This window comes from Suncus etruscus, chromosome 5, assembly GCF_024139225.1.
Source record: "Suncus etruscus isolate mSunEtr1 chromosome 5, mSunEtr1.pri.cur, whole genome shotgun sequence".
Classification (NCBI taxonomy): Eukaryota; Metazoa; Chordata; class Mammalia; order Eulipotyphla; family Soricidae; genus Suncus; species Suncus etruscus.
In genome coordinates, this window is record NC_064852.1 from 99,800,254 (window position 1) to 99,820,507 (window position 20,254).

At 33.5% G+C, this 20,254-nt stretch overlaps 1 protein-coding gene across 2 annotated transcripts in view; it reads right to left on the bottom strand.

The window, feature by feature from the left end:
• Positions 1-20,254, bottom strand: part of XIRP2 (xin actin binding repeat containing 2) — a 331,046-nt gene that overhangs the window by 71,543 nt on the left and 239,249 nt on the right. For both annotated transcript variants that reach the window (XM_049773369.1, XM_049773368.1), the window contains exon 3: positions 4,418-4,578. In XM_049773369.1, the coding sequence (XP_049629326.1) occupies positions 4,418-4,578 (161 nt within the window). The remainder of the gene's footprint in view (positions 1-4,417; positions 4,579-20,254) is intronic.

Consider the following 20,254-nt stretch of genomic DNA (forward strand, 5'->3'; position numbering starts at 1 on the left):
TAATAGCCAGAATCTGGGAACAACCCATATGCCTGACAACATTGGCTAGAAAAACTGTGCTACAGCTACACAATGGAATATAATGCAGTTATTAGAAAAAATAAAGTCATGACATTTGTTAATACATGGATGAACAAGGAGATTATTATGATGAGTGAAATGAGCTAGAAGGAAAGGGATACACAGAACAATATCATTCATTTATGGGAGATAAGAAAAGCAAGAGGTAGTATGGTAATAATACTCAGAGACAATAGAGCAAAAGGTCAGGAGGGCCTGCTCAGGATAGAAAGTTCTCCATAAAGAGTAGTAATTATGGGGCCGGAGAGATATTATGGAGATAGGGCATTTGCCTTGCATGCAGAAAGATAGCGGTTCGAATCCCAGCATCCCATATGGTCCCCCTAGCCTGCCAGGAGCGATTTCTGAGCATAGAGCCAGGAGTAACCCCTGAGCGCTGGTGGGAGTGACCCAAAACCAAAAAAAAAAAAAAAAAGAGTAGTGATTATGGCTGGAGTAGAGAAGGGTTTACTAAGACAATGATAGTTGGAAGAAGAATGTGGACAAGAATTCAGCATTGAAACGGGGGAGAAACAAATAGGCAAGGCATCTCTTCATTAACAATACTGCAAATCACAGTGTCATAAAGGAAAGAGAGAGACAAAAAAGAGAGATAGAAAGAGAAGGGGAGGGAGAGAGAAAGGGAGAAGGATAGAAAGAATGAGAGAGAGAGGGAGAAAAAGAGGAGAGAGGAAGAGATAGGGGGGAGAGAAAGAAGCAATTTGCCTGCCTGTGGGAGGGAGAGGAACAGGAGACGTTGGTGACCGGAAGAGTGCACTGATGAAGGATGGTATACATTGTATGACTGAAACCCAATAATAAACAATTTTGTAACCACAGAGCTTAAATAAAACAATTTAAAAAAACGCTGAAAGGAACCAGTTACCTATGAACTAAAGTTCTCATATTATTAACTGGATATTAACTTCTGGGATCCTAGAGTCTTTATGACAACATATAGTTTCTCAAACATATACTATCACAGTTACCTCTTGAACACTCCAATACTCCAAAATACTGAAGATTGAATTAACAAATAGGAATATGAATTACTAGAAAATATTCCAATAGTTGCTTTGCCATTGTCATATTCTCTCTCCAGTTACACGGACAATCACATATTTGAGCAGATGCACACTGATTCTCTGAGAAGGGAGAAGACTGGACACGTGTAAGGCATGGTTCTTTTGGGTCCTGAGCATCATCAAGCTCTGCTGAGAGTGCTTCCTTTCCACAAAATCAAACTTATTTTTAATCTTGTATAAATCATGCATACTTCTTCAACAAACTTTAAATGTAAATCTTGATCAATTATTGCTATTTGATATAAATCAAGGTCATTATAACGTGTGACCTTATTTTAGAAATTTAAGTTAAAAACGTCTTGAGTAAAGGGAGGTAGTACAGAAGTTAGGATACTTTCTTTACATGTCCTTCTCACCTAGATTTGATCCTTATAATCAAAGAACTGGAGGACTCTGAACACTGCCAGAATGATCTCAATGGTTTTTGGCATTACAGTCACAGAATCATTAAGCCCTAGCACTGAACCACATTCATCCCTGAACAACTTACTGGGAACCTTCTACCCTCCCCTCAAATAAAATATCTCAAAGAAGTGTTTTGAAATTCTATGAAGTAAGTATAGTTATGATCCAGAGTGGTTATGTGGTATATTAATATTCATATATATCTAAAATAAATATATTTACATAGACTTACAAATTAAAATACCTCAGACTTTAATATAAAAGTAGCAAAACCAAAAAAGTCCAACAAAAAAGATATAAAAGAGAAAGTTGAATTAAGTATCCAAGAAATATTTAATTTTTTTATTTCTTTTAACTTAAACTTAAACACCATTTTAACTGATCACATATAGATTATATATAAATATTAAATAATATAAATTAGCATAGCTTGACTATGTCTAGCAACTCTTAATATACAGATTGTGTGTAAATCATTCTGGTGAACTTCAGTAACTATTCTAATAATAATACAACATTACTTTGCTATTAAGTGTATTTTCACCAAAAATACCATTACATACAAGTAATGCAATCTTGCAATATGCATTCGATATCACAACCACTCCATGTAGTTGCAAAGGATCACATAATTTTTTGTTGAAAATTGTATGATTTATATTTATTCCATGTATTTTTATTGTTGGTCTCAGAAATAAGGCTTGGAATCTAATGGGTATATTGATAATAATTGCTACTTTATTTACATGTTTCCTTCAATACCCAGTAACTATATTTAAATATATAATACTTAAACTGGGTCAATATACTGCTAACAAATTTTGTCATTAAGAACTATCCTTGTGCTCTAGAAATAATAGACTGAACATAATTTGGCGACACTGAAAGTGTTTCTAATGTAAATTTGCTATTCAAAATCTTGGACTAGAGTTCCATAATCTTAGTCTTCTTATTTATAAACTTGGAATAAAAATACATTTTTCACAGATTTCTTGTGAGTATGAGAAAAGAATAAGGGTGAGAATTTTGCATAGCATCTAGCATTTTAATTTGCTTTTTAACAAATGTGATTTTCCTTCCTCTTCTAGGGTACTAACAGTTGCCTTTTCATTGTCATACATCTTTTAGGTTCAAACAAATGCTAATCTGGCTAATTCTGACATTGAGAAGCTTTTTATTATCCGTTATCTCAACGTGATTGAAATATAGTGATTTCAATCTGGGGCTGGATGAGTGATTTATAGACTTGGATTATTTGTGTAGAGAAATTTATTCAGAAGAAGTTTTGCTTATTTTTTTAAAAAGGTACAAATTTAGATGAAAGTTATAAATTAAAGTGGTTATTTTGAGTTTCCTTAGTAATAACCAAGATTTTTCTAACATATATGCTCTTCTTTTTTAATTTAAACTCAGGGTATTTATTTAGGAGAAAATTAAATTGTAGGACATTTGTTAGGTAAAACCTAACTAATTTTAAGAAAGGATGATGTTGGGGCCGGGCGGTGGTGCTAGAGGTAAGGTGCCTGCCTTGCCTGCGCTAGCCTAGGACGGACCTCGGTTCGATCCCCCGGCGTCCCATATGGTCCCCCAAGCCAGGAGCGACTTCTGAGCGCATAGCCAGGAGTAACCCCTGAGCGTCACCGGGTGTGGCCCAAAAACCAAAAAAAAAAAAAAAAAAAAAAAAGAAAGGATGATGTTAAATATACTGGAAACCACACAGGTGTTTATCAAGATGACTAATCTAATTTAGCTTTATACTATCTAATTGTGTAATCACTCATAAATGTCTTCCTTTTATTTTATGTCTTTAAAAATAAGACAAGTAATTACCTACATGTAATTACTAACACATAAATTATTATATTTATATTTATATATATATTTATATATATATACTATTATATCCTGATATAACATAATTTTGTTTTGTTGCATTAAAGGAAAATGTTTTTGTGCTAAATTTAGAAATTTGAAAAACGATTTCTGTAAGAGTAATTCCAACAATTTTGAATACACACGGTGAAATTCCTTAATAGTCCAGCAGGGGGTGCTGTCTAGGTAGACTGGGAGGATGCACTGAAGTATGTACCATGCATATTGGAAGTAGTTTAAAGATACTTAAATTCTGTACTTTCATTTAAAAATAATCTACCTCTAGGATGTATTTAAATAACTATATGAGAAACTTGAATATAACCTCATTGAATTTCTACATTGTTAATGAATTTGGCACTTACCCTGTCCCTAAATAATTTGAAAAGAAACATGTTTGAGTCCCTATTTTAGCAAGCCACCATGATGACTATTCTCTCTATCTTTTGGTTAAATGAACGATGTTGCTAATTTGGATATTGTAATTGTAACAGAATATATTTTATTTCATTAATCTAAAAGCAGCTACTAATAAAGGTAAGAAATAGAATCATGGGGCTGGTGAGGTGGCACTAGAGGTAAGATGTCTGTCTTGCAAGCGCTAGCCAAGGAAGGACCGCGGTTTAATCCCTGGGCATCCCATATGGTCCCCCCAAGCCAGGGGCAATTTCTGAGCGCTTAGCCAGGAGTAACCCCTGAGGATCAAATGGAAGTGGCCCAAAAAACCAAATAATAAATAAATAAATAAATAAATAAATAAATAAATAAATAAAAGAAATAGAATCAGATTAGAGCTCATGATTAAATAACTACTAAGTTGTAGAACTGAAATCAAATCAAATCAAATTAAATCAAATCATCTGGGTTTGAGCCACTTTATTTCTGTCCTTTGCTTATTTTTCACAATGTCCATATATTACAAGGTAAAGAGGGCACGTGAGAGGTGGGCAAGCAATGTGCTTTTGCCTAATTCAAAATTATCAAGGGCAGCTTACATTGCCAGAGAAGCTTCGACAGTCATCCCTGGAAACCGCAGCTTGGTACCTTGCCATCCTTTCCTTCAAGGACAACACCTCCTGGTTCTCTGACAGGTCTTTGCTCTGTGTTGTACTGTCTTCTGCAAGTCCACACACAGTTGGATTAGGGCTAAGAGACACTGAAAAATAAAATTGCATGTTCATTTATGATTTAGACTTTGTCAAGCAGAGTATCAAACAGTGAAGATTCTTAAACTATCCAGTCTATTAAACAGCTTGCAACATTTAATAATATTTTTCAGTGTTCTATTGCTATATTTTTCTTCAAATTTTCAAGTCAAGCTACAAAATATTTAAGTGAATATGCATATGCAAACATCAAACCACTGATTCCACTTCTAGAATTACCCGATAACATATGGTCATTTTGTAAGTGATTAAAACCTTGAATAATAAACAATCCTGAAGCACTATTTTTAATTTATGTTAAATGCTTTGTGAGAATTACCTTTTATTTCTCCTCAAATAACTTTATGAATTAGGTGCTACAGTTTGCAAAAAAAAATTTGATAGATCAGAAAATAGAGTTGTAAGGCCAGAGTTATGGTGCAAGCGGTAAGGTATCTGCTTTGCCTGCACTAGCCTAGGATGAATCATGGTTCAATCCCTGGACGTCTCATACGTTCCACCAAGCCAGGAGCAATTTCTGAGTGCATAGCCTGGAGTAACCCCTGAGCATCACTGGGTGTGACCCTCCCCCCACCAAAAAAAAAGAAAAAGGAAAAAAAATAGAGTAGTATTGGTTAATATTACAACTAATAATTGGCAGATTTATATGTAAGTTGACACCCAAAAAGTATGACAATAGTTCTTTGCATCTCTCTTCCACTCTCAATTAACCAGGAGATAGATCCAGCTAAAGTATGTGAATTTACTGAACACTAGTTTTTTTTTAATTTTATTTATAATGAGATACATTGCATAAGAAAGAAAGTGACTTTGACAGACTTACTCAAAGTTAATTAGTGCTTTAGTTAGTGCTTTTGACTAGAAAAAGCTTTGACAGTTATTCATTTTAGATAGTTTGATATTTTACCATTTAAACCATCTATCTGACATTTATACAGGGTAAATGGAATAACATACTTAGAAACAGAGCGAAAGACAAATTTCATTATCATAGAGGAACCATTGTTAGAAACAGAAGGGTCTCAGAGATGATATAGTTTACCAGTCTCTGAAAAATAAGATAATATATAGAAATATTATGAAAAAAGAAACATAAGAATATTTCTTGGCTATATATTTCTCTTTATATAGTCATGAAGTAGAGTTTTACTACAATTTGTTTTCTTGTTCAACCTAGTATTCTTTGTTAATAACAATAAATAGAATAATAATGTTCTATTTAATAGTCTGTTTATTCTTAAATGACTGAAATTCCAAAATCATTCCAAGGTCTTTTTTGTGGAACCAGTGTAGAATATGTGTATTTTTGTCAAGTATGTAGCACATGTTTCTATATTCATGAGATATAGTCATTTATTTAAACATTGACATTTTCTTTTAGTTTCTTGTTTTGGTAGGGTGTGGATTCTTTAGTGCACTTTTCTATTGAGATGAACCACACTCCAGAAATCTCCTTTTAGCAGGTAGAGAATTCGTTTTTTTTTGCTTCCTCTTTCAGCCTCACTTTGAAACATTTTATTAAATTGTTTTTTTTCTATTAGTGTTTTCAAATTTTGTATATGCAATAACAATTGAGGGCAGTTCTACTGTACAGAAAAAGAAGACAATATCTGTTTACATTGATTCTCCAGATATCTGGATTTTCAAAGGTACTTAAATATTTTATTATATGCTTTAATTAAAATTGGAAATATGATTTCACATGCTATAAAGAGGAATAACTCATAGCATATGAATTCAATAATTATACAATACTGACATGTTCACAAAAAATATCAATGACTTTGAAATATACCTCTTGTTCAAAACCTGACATCTAAACAAAAGTTCACTTATTTAGTTGATTCTCCACAAATAAAACTCCATAATGAAGCTTTCAAATCACTAAAAGTACTTTACATGCTGAAGAAAGTACACCTTTGTTTCCGTCATCTGAGAAGACATTCAGCTCACATGCAATGGTACTTTTTAAATTTTGGTTTGAATGGTCGTCATATGAATTTTATTGAACATGATCTCCTTAACTTTTTCTTTTTTAATATATTTTTATTTTGACCATATTGGATAACATATCTTTCACAGTAGTATTTTAGGTATTATATTAACATTGAATCAGGGGAATTCCCATCGCCAAATTGCTCTCCCTCCACCCTCCTTCCCATCCTGCATCCCTATCTCCCACCTTCACCCCACCCCCAGGCTGCTAGAATAAGTGGTCTCCTCTGTGTCTAGCTTACTTAGTGATCATATATCTGGTTGGTCCTAGTACACATCCACCCTTATTTCCCCCTCTGTTTGAGAGGCAGAACTAGATCTCTTTAACTTTTTCATGTTTAAACATTAAGTTAGTTTTAAGTAATATTTGTAGAAGATGTAATTTAAAAACTAATCTTAGCAGGTACACCACAGTGATTTTTTTTTTTTTTTTTTTTGGTTTTTGGTTTTTGGACCACACCCGGTGACACTCAGGGTTACTCCTGGCTAAGCACTCAGAAATTGCTCCTGGCTTGGGGGACCATATGGGAGGCCGGAGGATCAAACTGAGGTCTGTCCTAGGTTAGCGTGTGCAAGGCAAATGCCCTACCTCTTGTGCCACCACTCTGGCCCCACCCAGTGTATTTTGCTCAAATATACAAGATATAATTAATTTCAAATATTTTATTTTTATTTATTATTTTTTTAAATCTTACTGAGAAATGCCCGAGATTTATTGTCAGGAAACAGCTATCTGAGGAGTAAGGTATTTGGGTTCTATTGTCTTTTATTCTGATGGTAGAAAAGAAACTCCATTTTGTCTTTTTTCCTGATGTTTTTGTCTTTATTAGTAAATGGGCTTCTATAGAAGACAGAATCATAGTAAAGTTGTATTGAGCTAACAAGCTGTGCTTATATTGTTTCATAGTTTTCTGAATAATATCTTTTAAAGTCTCCATCTCAAAAATAAATCTTTTCTGATGTGTCTACTATAAAGCAGTGCATTTATCTTTATCTATGCTGATGTGAGGATGCCTGATGTAAACTTTTAAAGGAGCCTAAAGTCTGCCTACCCTTTGGGGGAGCATGGTCAAACCAATGCTCAGAGCTTACTCCTGGTTTTATTCCAGGCATCAAGGATCATTTCTGTAGTCAGATGCTTGGAAGATCATCCGAGATATCTGAGATAAAACCAGGTTCATCTGTATGCAAGACACGTGCTCTGATCCTGTATATCACTGTGGTCTTTAGACAGCCCCCCTTCTAAAAGACTTATGAGAAAGACTATAGAAACATTGAAATCTTCACTCTGCAAAGTGTTATTTTAGAAGAGTTGAATAAGACAGAGATTAGCAAACAGTGTGAAATGAAGTTAGTCTAGATACCCTTAAAGAGAAAGGTAAAAAAGGAAAACAAAGATACCACTGTCACTTAAAATGTGTAGAAAAGGAGAATGATAAAATATTCGAATCAGACCATGAAGTGAGGAAGCCAAAGTATAGGGCAGGAAACAATAAAAGTTTTAGATGATTATTCTAGTTACATGCAGGTAAGTTATCATGATTGTATTCCATTCATGCAAAATAAAACTATTGACAAAGCATATTAAATTATATATATGCTATTGTATAGATATAAAATAACATCCCATTATGAATTCATAACAATCTTATTCTTTGAATGTTTAGTAGCACAGTGCAAAAATAGAAAAAGACTAAGTAACAGGAAAAGGATAACCTAATGGGATATAGTTGCTATAGGTGACTTTGATCTTATATTTTTCCATAAGAAATATTAAATAAAATTATAGGTGACTTTTGATCTTATATTTTCCATAAGAAATATTAAATAAAATTATTTAAATTCCATAACTAATAATGTTTATTTCAATAATTAATTTATGATCATTAGAAAAGTAGTGATTAAATTCAATTTAATAAGACAATTTCATGTTCCAGTATTTTCAGTATCATAAAGGGAAACAATTGTAACCAAAGAATTTAAGGGTTTGTTTGTGACAAATTGGAAGTCTTGGGAAGGGACAGATATCAGAGAAGGTATCCTGAGATGTGGAAGATCTTCGGGGCTGCAATACAACACATATGTTGCTTGCCTTGCACATATATAGACTGTCATAGCTATCTAATCCAGATTGATCCCAGCTATCCCATATGGTCCCCTGAGTACTGTCTGGATTAAATGCTGACAGAGCCAGGAGGATCCCTGAGCATTGCTGAATGGGATCTCAAAAACACAAAAACATAAAAATGAAGTAAAATATCTTAATGGAAACATAAAAGAGTTGTCTGTTTGAATATGGATAAGAAAGAAATATACAGAAAAGTGATGGAAACAACATTAACAACCAGACAAGTTTGGAAAATTGAGTAATTACTCCAGAGAACTTTAAGAATTTCACATTTCACTTGTTTTTACAAATGGAGCATCAAATGGACTAATATTGAATTTCTGTTAATGGTAAAAATTATTTTAAACAAAATATAGGAGAAAACTGGAAATCAAAAAGGGAAAATTATATAGGCAAAAGCGTTCATTTTCAGTAAAATACACTGTGTAACAAAACTGCTAAAATTACTGAAAAATGAATAATTGACTCAAAACAATTTATACATAATATCCAATACACCAAAGCATTTTAAGTATGTTGGACATTAATAAAAATAATGAGGCAAAAGCTATTTTTATTTTTTATCTCCATTTCACAGATTAGAAAACAGAGATGCAGAAATGTTATAAAATGTGTTCAAGGTCAGGTGGTTAATAAGTTTTAGGCTTGAAAAGCAAAGCAGACTGTTTGGCTCAGGAGTCCATGACTTAATCATAATTCTATGTTACTTCACAAGGACAATGTGTTAAAAAAAATATAAAAAATAATACAAGCCATGACCTCAATGTATAAAGATATGAAGATAAAGCACTTTTCAAACAAGAAGAAATGTTTTCTTATGTAAATGCATATAATGCATATATATTTTTTCTAAAATTAAGAAAAATTCCTAAGATACTAAACTAGCATGTAATTAAGAATCAAAAATATGCTAGGGTTTTAAACTCTTTAGTAGAGAATGTTTTTTTCTTTGAAAATTTCAAAATACACTTCAAGAATCTTTTATGAGAGCTGGAGTAATAGCATAGCAGTTGGGGCATTTGACCCAGTTTCTATCCCCAACATCCCATATGGGTCCTCTGAGGCTGCCAGGAGTAATTTTTGAGTGCTAAGACAGGAGTAATCCCTGAGCACTGCTGGGTATGGCCTCAACACCCCCTCCAATAATTTTTATTAATATAATTAAAATTCAGATGAGAAGGACTGTTGTGTTATAGGGAAGAGAAAAACAAATGCAAGCACATACACCAATTTAAAAAAAAGGCAAGCAAAGTACTGGTGACAAATCAATAACCTTACTCTTGATGCTTTAGAAAGAAACCAAGTCAGAAAATTGATTTAGAATTAAATGGGAAGGAAGGCCAGAGAGATAGCACAGTGCTGGGGTGTTTGTCTTGCGTGCAGTCAACCTGGAAAGGACCTTTTTTGATTCCTGGCATTCCATATGGTCCACCAGCCTGCCAGGGGCGATTTCTGAGTGCAGAGCCAGGAGTAATCCCTGAGAACTTCTAGGTATGACCCCAAAACCAATCAATCAAGTTTGAAAAAAAATGAATTCAATGGGAAAAATGATCAACTAAATTCTTTCAAGCTCAGTTATGTAATCTATAAACCCCCTCAGATTTTTGTGCCAGACAACATGTCATGGACATTTCATTGATCCAGAGTTATCAGCATGAATGAATACATGTTCAATAGTTCTTAGTATTTCCATATACCTCAGTTAATAATAAACACATTTCTTTAAAATAATAAAAATGTTTCTTTTGTTTGTTTGTTTGTTTTTGGGTCACACTTGGCACCGCTCAGGGTTCACTTCTGGCTCTACACTCAGAAATCGCTCCTGGCAGGCTCAGGGGACCACATGGGATACCTGGGATTTGAACCATCATCCTTCTGATCCAAGGCAAACACCCTATCTCCATGCTATCTCTCTAACCCCATCAAAATGTTTTTATCTGGCTAAATTTGTAATTAGTTTGAGATTTTTTGTATTTTAATTACATTTGACCATTATACAACTGAAAAATAAGGAGAATAAAATGAGTGAGTTTAATTTTGCATTCATTTATAGTTCCCAAAAAATCACTGGGAAAAGGGCAAAAAGTAAAGTGGATGGAAACGTATTCAAATGACAGTACAAGATGATATTGTGACATATATCTAGCATATAAATATAGTGAATTAAATCCCACTTTTTCAAGTAACATCTCTCTGGTTCTACTTCAACAAAACACAATTGATATTTTCCATACACCTATCACTTTCCCCAAGTTCATTTAAGCATCTGATTTCCATGATTTTAACCTGATCAATACTCATGATATTCCTCATCATCCAAATATGAATGTCCAGTTGCCTGTTAGAGGAGGAAAAACTATCAGTATTGTGGTAGACAAACTACTGCTATTCAAAGTGTAAACATCGTTATTCTTGATACTGTAGGAAGATTGTTTTACATGACACAAGAAAACCTTGTAGATGTAATTATGTTAAATTATTGAGACAGAGAATTGCCTGTTTTATGCAGGTGGACTATTTGATCATAAGGGTCTCAAATCTGAAAGAAAGGGAGGAACACAAAAAAGAGGGATAAGTAAGAAATATGAGGTGCTAGGAGGGAGGAAGAAGAGGAAGATATATTTATGAGTCAGATATCAATATAGTCAGTTTTTCTAATTTTCTCTAGTTCCTTATGGAACTTGTCCAGCCAACACCTTAATTTTAGACCTCCTAAATCTATTTTGGAGGACTTTCATCCTTTAGAATTATATATTATGCTGCAGTAAAGTAAGAGATATGTGGTAATTTGTTACAGCAGCAATAAAAATCTAACAAATGTAATCACTATATACATAAACACAACTCACACCTCTACATATGTGGTAAATCAATAGCAGATTTTTTTAAGTTATTCCAAAATTTTCTCAAATGGTATTAATTTATACACACAGCACTTTACGATAAAGCATATTTGAATTTGTTTATCATGATCCATGTTAAAAATGTCCACTTTCTTATGGAGAAGACAAACTAAATAGCCATTTAAATTTTAATCTCTCTGAGTAGCAGAGCTGTCACTTTAGTTGCAACAAATTGCTACTATAGACTTACACTGCTTTTTGCAGTTCTATCATCTTAAAAGTACTTCTATATTAGAGTAGTTATAAATGAACATAATTTAGTCAGAAATTATATAATCATTAGTAGATAAATATTGCTAATGAGTATTTAAAAATGCAATCATATTGCTATTAAATATTTTAAATTCATTGCTTAGTTTAAAGAATTGGACAATTACAAAATGATTAAAGTTACTTAAATTTCTTAAAAATGACCAAATAAATTAGAACCATTAAAAGCCTGTCAATGATGTATGCTTTTCTATGTTCTTGTTGGATATTTCCTTAACAGAAACAGATTCATACTGCTTATACCAGTTATTCAATAGGATATATAATGAATGGGTCTCTTTCATGTAATAACTTTAACATGTATCTTTGTTAGTATTTTCACAAACATTACCACAATAATTATTATACCTACCACTATTTAATAGTTGATAATGTTTTTTTTTTCTACTGACGACAAAAGTAACATAAAGAAGAGATCATCTAGAAAGTGGGTAAATTGGAACTGAGCTTGAGTATTTCTGAATATAAAGCTATTCAACTTTACACACTTCTTACATAAATTTTTATTAAACAGTATTTTATTGCTGAGTGGAAACTTAATTAAGGATATGTGACTCTGCTTCCTAACTATCTACACCTAAATCCTGCCTAGATATTCTTTTCAGTGTTTCAAGGACAAATCAAAGAAAACCACTAAGTTGAATTTTGATGACTCTAAAGGAGTTCCTTTGTGTTCATATAAATTTGAGAGGGAATGAAATAAAAACAGGTTTTTCAGTTATATATTTATTGGGTCATATAGAGATCAAACTTAAGACAGAATTATGTTTTGGTCCAAGTGAATAGGCAAAGGAAAAAAGTATAGATACTAAATGGGAAGGGAAATGCAAAGCATTTGTCTCTATAGATGTGCTCTGCCCCAGGTGAAAGAAGGTGGTGTCCAGCCTCCATCAAAGTGTCATCTACTTTAAATTTGCATCGTAGGTAAACACTGAGTGTTTAACAATGTCCTCTTAAGACCTTTATTATTAACTCAATAAGCATCATTGCTCTTCTACCACTGAGCAAACAAAAGAACTGAGCACAAAGTAAGCATCATTGCATTCCAATCCTGCTCTATTCACAAGGGGAAAAAAAGGAAAAGAAAATAAGGAAGATGATGAAGTCCTCAAGAAATTAAGTTTCTTAGCAGAGTTCATAGAATCTATTCAACAAAAATAGAACAGGTTGCTTTATTTCAATATTCTGACTCCTAAATAAAAAACAAGGTCCTGGTTGTCTGGTCCTGCCAAGCACGCTAGCTGGTTTGTTTGAAATATGGTGACCTTATGTGAAACATCTTGAGGAAATTAAAAGTATGCACATCAGAACCTCATTCCTCAACCTATATTTACTTAAGTAGAGGAGAGTAGAATAAGTTGGATCAAGTCCAGTCAGAATTGATAGGGCTGACATTTTCTTTTAGAAATGTATTTCTACAGTTTGTATTCAGAGCATTGGTATTGTATTGTTTTGGGGAAAAAAACAGAGTCTGAAATGTAAGGCAACCCTGTGCATCCAATGACTTCAGTACAAAAGACCCATTTTAGGAGCTAGAGAAACACTGAGAATTCTAGCTCCAGCAAGGATGGATGCCAGAGAAGAGAGGAAGGTAGGGACAGACCACCAGGAGTTCAATGCATTTCCTCTGTTTGTTCTCCAAATTTCTTGTCCAGGTTGTGCTTCTATTGCATTATTCCCTTTAGTTTATCTGAGTTCTTCTGTCCGTGCTACTTCTCTCATCTTCTACCATAATAACATACAAGTTCTTCCAGTTCAGGTCAGAGATAAACTAATTTATTTTTTAGCCTTTTGATTCTCTCTGGATCCTTGATTTTGTATCCAGACAAATAGGTAGATTAACCATTTCTAGAGCCAGGAAGTATGATTTTTTTTTTCTCTTTTTGATACTTTATCTTGACACTCACTATTGAAACTATCTGTGAGTAAAGGAGATCAGCTAAATGTAAAACAAGTAAACAAAATAGCTTTATATTATAAATGTTAAACTATCACTATCTTCCAGACACCCTGTTTTGATAGTCTCTAGGCATTATCATCCATACAATCTGAGATGATAAGAGTCATTTCACTTCCACTAGTTTCAAAGTTACTAAGCAGCAAGAACAGGACTTAAGTTTGGTCCATATTAATTTCAGTCATTCTGCAAGGATCTCCCATTCTTTTTAATGAATCAAGAATCCAGTACGCTTTGTAAAATAATATGATACAACAAATTATTAAGAAACATTATTATAAATATTAGGTTAAGCACAGAAGTTGGCATAGTTCTACTTAAATAGCTACAGGGATAGAGAAAAAAGTTACAAAAGAGGAAAGCTACTACTTCAATATAAATGGTACTTGAAGTTTTGCTTCTCTGATTTTAGCGCTAATGAATAAAACATAATATTTTCACCAGTAAGAAACATGGCAGCCTTTTTGTTTGTTTGTTTGTTTGTTTTTTTGGGCCACACCTGTTTGATGCTCAGGGGTTACTCCTGGCTACGTGCTCAGAAATTGCCCCTGGTTTGGGGAGACCATATGGTATGCCAGGGGATCCAAAGGCGGTCCTTCCTTGGCTAGAGCTTGCAAGGCAGACACCTTACCTCCAGCGTCACCTCTCCGGCCCCCTTTTTTTGGGTTTGTTTTTGTTTTTTGGGCCACACCCGGCGGTGCTCAGGGTTACTCCTGTCTATCTGCTCAGAAATAGCTCCTGGCAGGCACGGAGACCATATTGGACGCTGGGATTCGAACCAACCACCTTAGTTAGGTCCTGGGTCGGCTGCTTGCAAGGCAAACACTGCTGGGCTATCTGCCGGGCCCAAAATGGCAGCCTTTAAAAAATTCATACTAACTAACTAACTAACTAACTAACTAACTAACTAACTAACTACTACTTCCACACATTACAAATGATTCCTTGTTTCTCTGGTATATGTATCTTAGGTAAAATCATGTGACTATCAATCAAAGCTATTCTCAGTTTGTGTTTCCTTCTGAGCCTCTGAGTGGTAAATTGGACATAGTGACTGCTGGCCTGGACCAGCCAGAGAGATCACAGGGCCACTCCCAAGACTGTAGTTGTACTTGCCTACAAGAAGCTAAGAAAAGGTTCTGTATTTCTCACTTATGATTCATTTTTCTGTTGTTCTACTAATAATCTGTAAACTACAAAACTGTATTGTGAATAACAGCCCTAAATAAAGAGATGGTTAGAATACAGGCATTCTTTTCTGTTTAAGGATTTTATTTATTTACATTGATTTGACCCCACCTTTTATAATCTCTTAAAAACAAGTTCTAAATACAAGTCTCCAGATTTCATGCCATTTTAAACTATACTACGTGGCCCTACATATCTTCTTTTATTTACCCATTATTTATAAATATAGTTCTTTAATCTGGGCCACTTCACTCTTGTTTCTCCTGATGTCATAAAGCCATATGATTCTTAACATTCCAAAGTCTCTATCATTTGTAGCTCAAGGACTAGGAGGAAGTGTTCCCATCCCCTTCTGAAAAAAAATTTTTGTGTGCTTGGAATGTGAGAAATGTCATGCAACTGTGCTCACTCCTTCAGTAGAGAGAGACAACCATCAAGCTCAGTCTATGATTAGCAGTCAATGTGCTTGCCTTGAAAGGCATTGCAGAAATAGACTGGCACTGGCACCTCTCAAACTATCAGGACCTCTAGACTACAGAGAAATGATTTCATTATGAGGTCAAAGTAACTTGTTGGTACATGGAGATGACTCATGCATACCAGGTTAGAATCTGTTTTTCCCACAAAGAATCCACTTTAATCTTTCTTAGACTTTATCTCTTGTGATGCGAAGGTAGTTCATATGTATTTTTGAACAATTTTGCGTAGTTCTAAGTATTCTATTACACACAATTGATAAAAAAATGAGTAATAATCACATAACAAAGATGAACCTTTGATAATTTGTAGCTTCAAAAAATCTTCCTTCCATGTCCACTTTTAAAGTTGTTTGAGTTTAGGCAAAGTTATGAAAGATTTCTGAAATCATTTCTGTGCTGGCTACATTCTGGAACAAGTTTTCTTATTGGTTTTTATGAATTCCATAATTCATCAACCTCTTTTGAATGTATCACTTCTTTGTTAGGGCTTTCAAGTGAAATTAATTTTCATAACGGATATTACAAGAAAGCCCAAGTTACCAACTATTTATTCATACCAACTTAAACAATTTGTGCTGTGACAGCTTTTCTCTTACTAATTCCTTTTCTTTGTACTAATAAAATCATTTTAATTTTGTCCAGGTTGGATTTAGAGAAATTTAGCTTCCAAATTTAGACAAGTTCCTTTCAATGACCTTAGTCTCTATTTAAAATGTTTTCTTTCAAGTCTACAAACAGCAGCATACTTTGATATGTTTTCCTTTTGAATTTAAAGGCTGAGAGATTTGATCAAAGAAAGGAAACCATACTAATTTCTTATACTTTCTTTACTGAACATTTTTTTGAAAGCTGAGCAATGAAGGAGAAAGAAAAAGGAGAAAAATAAATAATGCAACATCTTTATTGGTGAACAACCTACTCCTCTGGAAGTAAATTGACTTTCAGAGAAAAGAAATATTTGGAAAATTTTATCTGGAGAATTTAGCTCTTTCAAAATTATGTATTTAATCATTAAATCTTCAGTAGAAAACTACTAATGTAAACAAACATGCTAAAAATCTTCTCAATATAATTTTTCTTATTTAAGCTACAAGTTCTTTAATGTTTGTTAGAATTAAAGGCAATTTGCATTTTGTTCAAAGTTAATAGTACACAACTAATTTCTGATTAATGTAACCATAATTGAAGGGATATTTGATATTACTGTGCACATTTGAAATGGCCTTTAAATTTATAATAACAATATTTATATTTTTAAACTATGATAAATTTAATAAATCACAATTTTAAATTTGTTAGGTGCAGGGTTTTCTCCCTTATCACAATTGTTATGCCCCAAATATCATTTGGTTACATATGCAGTCATTAATTTCAAAAGGAAGAGATGATGTCAGATTTCTCAGGATATGCTAGTACTAGAAACAGTTCAAATAGTGAGAGTAATTTAATAGTCTTCCCAGTTTAAGATCCACATTGAGCACATTGTTAGTTGTTTACATCATCCCTTGATTTACTTATAGTTATTTACTCAGAAAAATTTAGCATTGGCATTGGTATTCAAAACCTAATCCTGTAAGTGGAAGAATCCTGGAAGAGGAATACGTAGAAGAATTCTATTTATACTGCTTATCTTACTCCTGCTTTTAAAGGGTGAAGCATTAAAATTAGTATATAAATGGTATTCAATTTGAAAATTGCTTTTTTCCCCCTGTGCTCATGCAGTCAGTAACATCTGTGAACCACAAAGAATTTAATTAAAGCTCTAAAGAGATTTCATAGTGGTAAGTCTTGCATGTGACCAACCCAGGTTTGATCTAAGGCACCACGTATGATCTCTTGAGAACTGCCAATTGTCAGTCACCTCTGAGATCAGAGCCAGGAATAACCCCTGGTTATTGCTGGGTATGACTATGAAACTAAAGTCAAATACAAAAATAATGCCATTATATCTTTCAAACAATTCCATACAGGGAACCCTGGTAAGACCCTCTGATACCCCATTTAGTTCCCTGAGCCCTGTTTAGGTAACTTGAATACTGAGTCAGGAATAGTCCCTGGTTCATATCAGTGTGGCTTGAACTCATGTAGTGAATGAAGAAAGAGGGAATTTGGGGGTGTAAATGTAAAATATTAATGACAAAATATGTATTGGTATTTTATGTAAAAATTCCTTATGAAACAAGTATTTCAAAACTTAAACATAGAATCACTTTTTCCACACTATTCTGTTGGGAACCAATATATTTTGGTGGATGAAAAGTCACTTCAGGGCCCAGAGAGATAGCACAGCGGCATTTGCCTTGCTAGCAGCTGATCCAGGACCAAAGGTGGTTGGTTCGAATTCCGGTGTCCCATATGGTCCCCTGTGTCTGCCAGGAGCTATTTCTGAGCAGACAGCCAGGAGTAACCCCTGAGCACTGCCGGGTATGGCCCAAAAACAAAAAAAAAAAAAAAAGAAAAAGAAAAAGTCACTTCAACTTCATGTATTCTCCTATTGATTGACAAGTCACCTGAAAGGAAATTTAAGTTGAAATTTTAATATCACCTTGTTAAGTTATTTTAAATATTTTCAACATGTAACTATAATGGCAGGCTATTAAGCAGCAACCTCAGTATCAATTTCCAACTCGTAAGTCTTCTAGTATTTTGATTATCCATACAAATAGCAGGTAGGGTTGACTTGGGTTCAATCCCCAATATCCCACTATCTCCCAGTATCGCCAGGAGTGATGCCTCCACGAAGAGCCAGAAATAACCCCTGAATACAATTGGATATGTCCCTCAAACAAACACTGTAAATACCAATGTACATTTTTGCAGTGAAAAATATACTCCTTCTGGGCCTTATTTGAGGTGTGGGAAAGCATATAAAATGTGCAAGAATATCTTAATTTTTTTCAAATATCTTATTTTTACTTCCCTTAACTATGAGTGGCAGAACTTCCTTTAAACTAGTTATTAAATTTTTATTACTACCAGAAACTAAAATTTCTATATTGTCAAGAAGTAAACTGACAGTTGAGATAAAAAGTCAAATTTATAGTTGGTTAACTTATAGTATTATGACTTAATATGCATTAGATATTATAAAGCATCTAATGAATAAATTTGTCTTAATATTGCCAAATTCAGTGCACTTATTTTTCGATAGCTTCTGTTGACAGACCTTGTTTCTTTCTTTTATTTCTTTTTAGAAAGTAAAAAAATATTTTCAAATTCTTCAACAGAAGTTTTTATGCAGTACTGAGTAGTTTGAAAGATGGTATTATTGCTTTCAGGATGCTGCAAAAATAACCTCTTTTCACAAGAAACTGTGATCTCCTACAATGAAATCCAGTTCATCACCAAAAATGCTCAGCAGGACACTCCATGAGCAGGTGAAAATGAGAACTGCACAGAAATGTTTACTTGGAAAGTGAAACCAGTCAATTTTAGGCTATTTACCAAATTCAACTCATACCCCTAAATTTCCTGGTCATTACATATAGGCACGGAGCAATTAGAGGTAAAAAAAAAAAAAAAAAAAAAAACTTCAAATACATTCATGGTTTCAATATATGTAGTTCAGTACAGAAGAACTCACATTCCTGGTCTAGTGGACCAAATACAGAAAGAACTCTAATCCACACACATTTTTAAACAATACACACACACACATATATATATATATATATATATATATATATATATATATATATATATATATACTCTTCCTCTGGGAGAGCAATTTAATCACAATCACTATCCTATTCGTTGAAGGTTTAGAAAGACCTTAGTATATTTCAGGGGGTTCAAATGTATTCTTAACCTGGAAGCCTACCAAAAATAGAAAATATGGCAGCAACTTCCAGGTTGTTACCAGTAACACAGGACCTGAGGAAAATGTTATAAACCTAACTAAAGGGTATTATATGAGAGAAATGTACCTTACCATATTATTTGCATTTTCCTTTACAATACTTCTTTTAATATAATTTCTTTCTGTTGTAAATGTTTCCAGTTTTATATGAGGAATAACAACATCTGGTATTGTCAGGAATAATGATTAATATGACAAAAACCCAATTAAATGTAAATAATGATTATGGAGTCTTGGCATATGCTCAGTACAATGAGCTTTCAAATACATACACAGATACACACATGCTGGAAATAATAGCAAAATTATAGATTATGGGAAAAACAGGAAAAGGTTTAATTAGTTTACTGTGAACATGATTTAGCTCAGGAATGTGGGGACAAATTTGAGGGTAACAATGAAAATCCTCATATTTAAGATATGAACTAGGCTGAGGAGACATTCATTAGGTCTACTATGGTACATTTAAGTATATATCCCCTTTTCCCCAAATCTGGAGTCAGAAGCCCTTAACACAAATTCTTAATCATTCCTAAATTGTACTGGCCCTTACTTTTCAAATGTGTGTTCTAATTCATGATAGATTTTATTCTATATTAATTCACCTTACCTACATCCTGAAAATTATTTTCCTTTTAGTAGATTATCCTTATCACTTGAATGTGATGCACTGCATAATTTTAATGGCTCATGATTGTTTGCTTTCTAATCCACACTTATATTCTTTGAAATTATTACTTTAAGTTTCTTGATAAAATTTGGTCTTTGTTGTCTCCTCTTTTATACTTCCATCTTCACCGAGAGTCTTCCACTTTATTCAAACACTATGGTCAAGATTCAGAGAGAGGAGACAAGGGAAGCAGATGGAGGGTGAATGGGCAACTCAT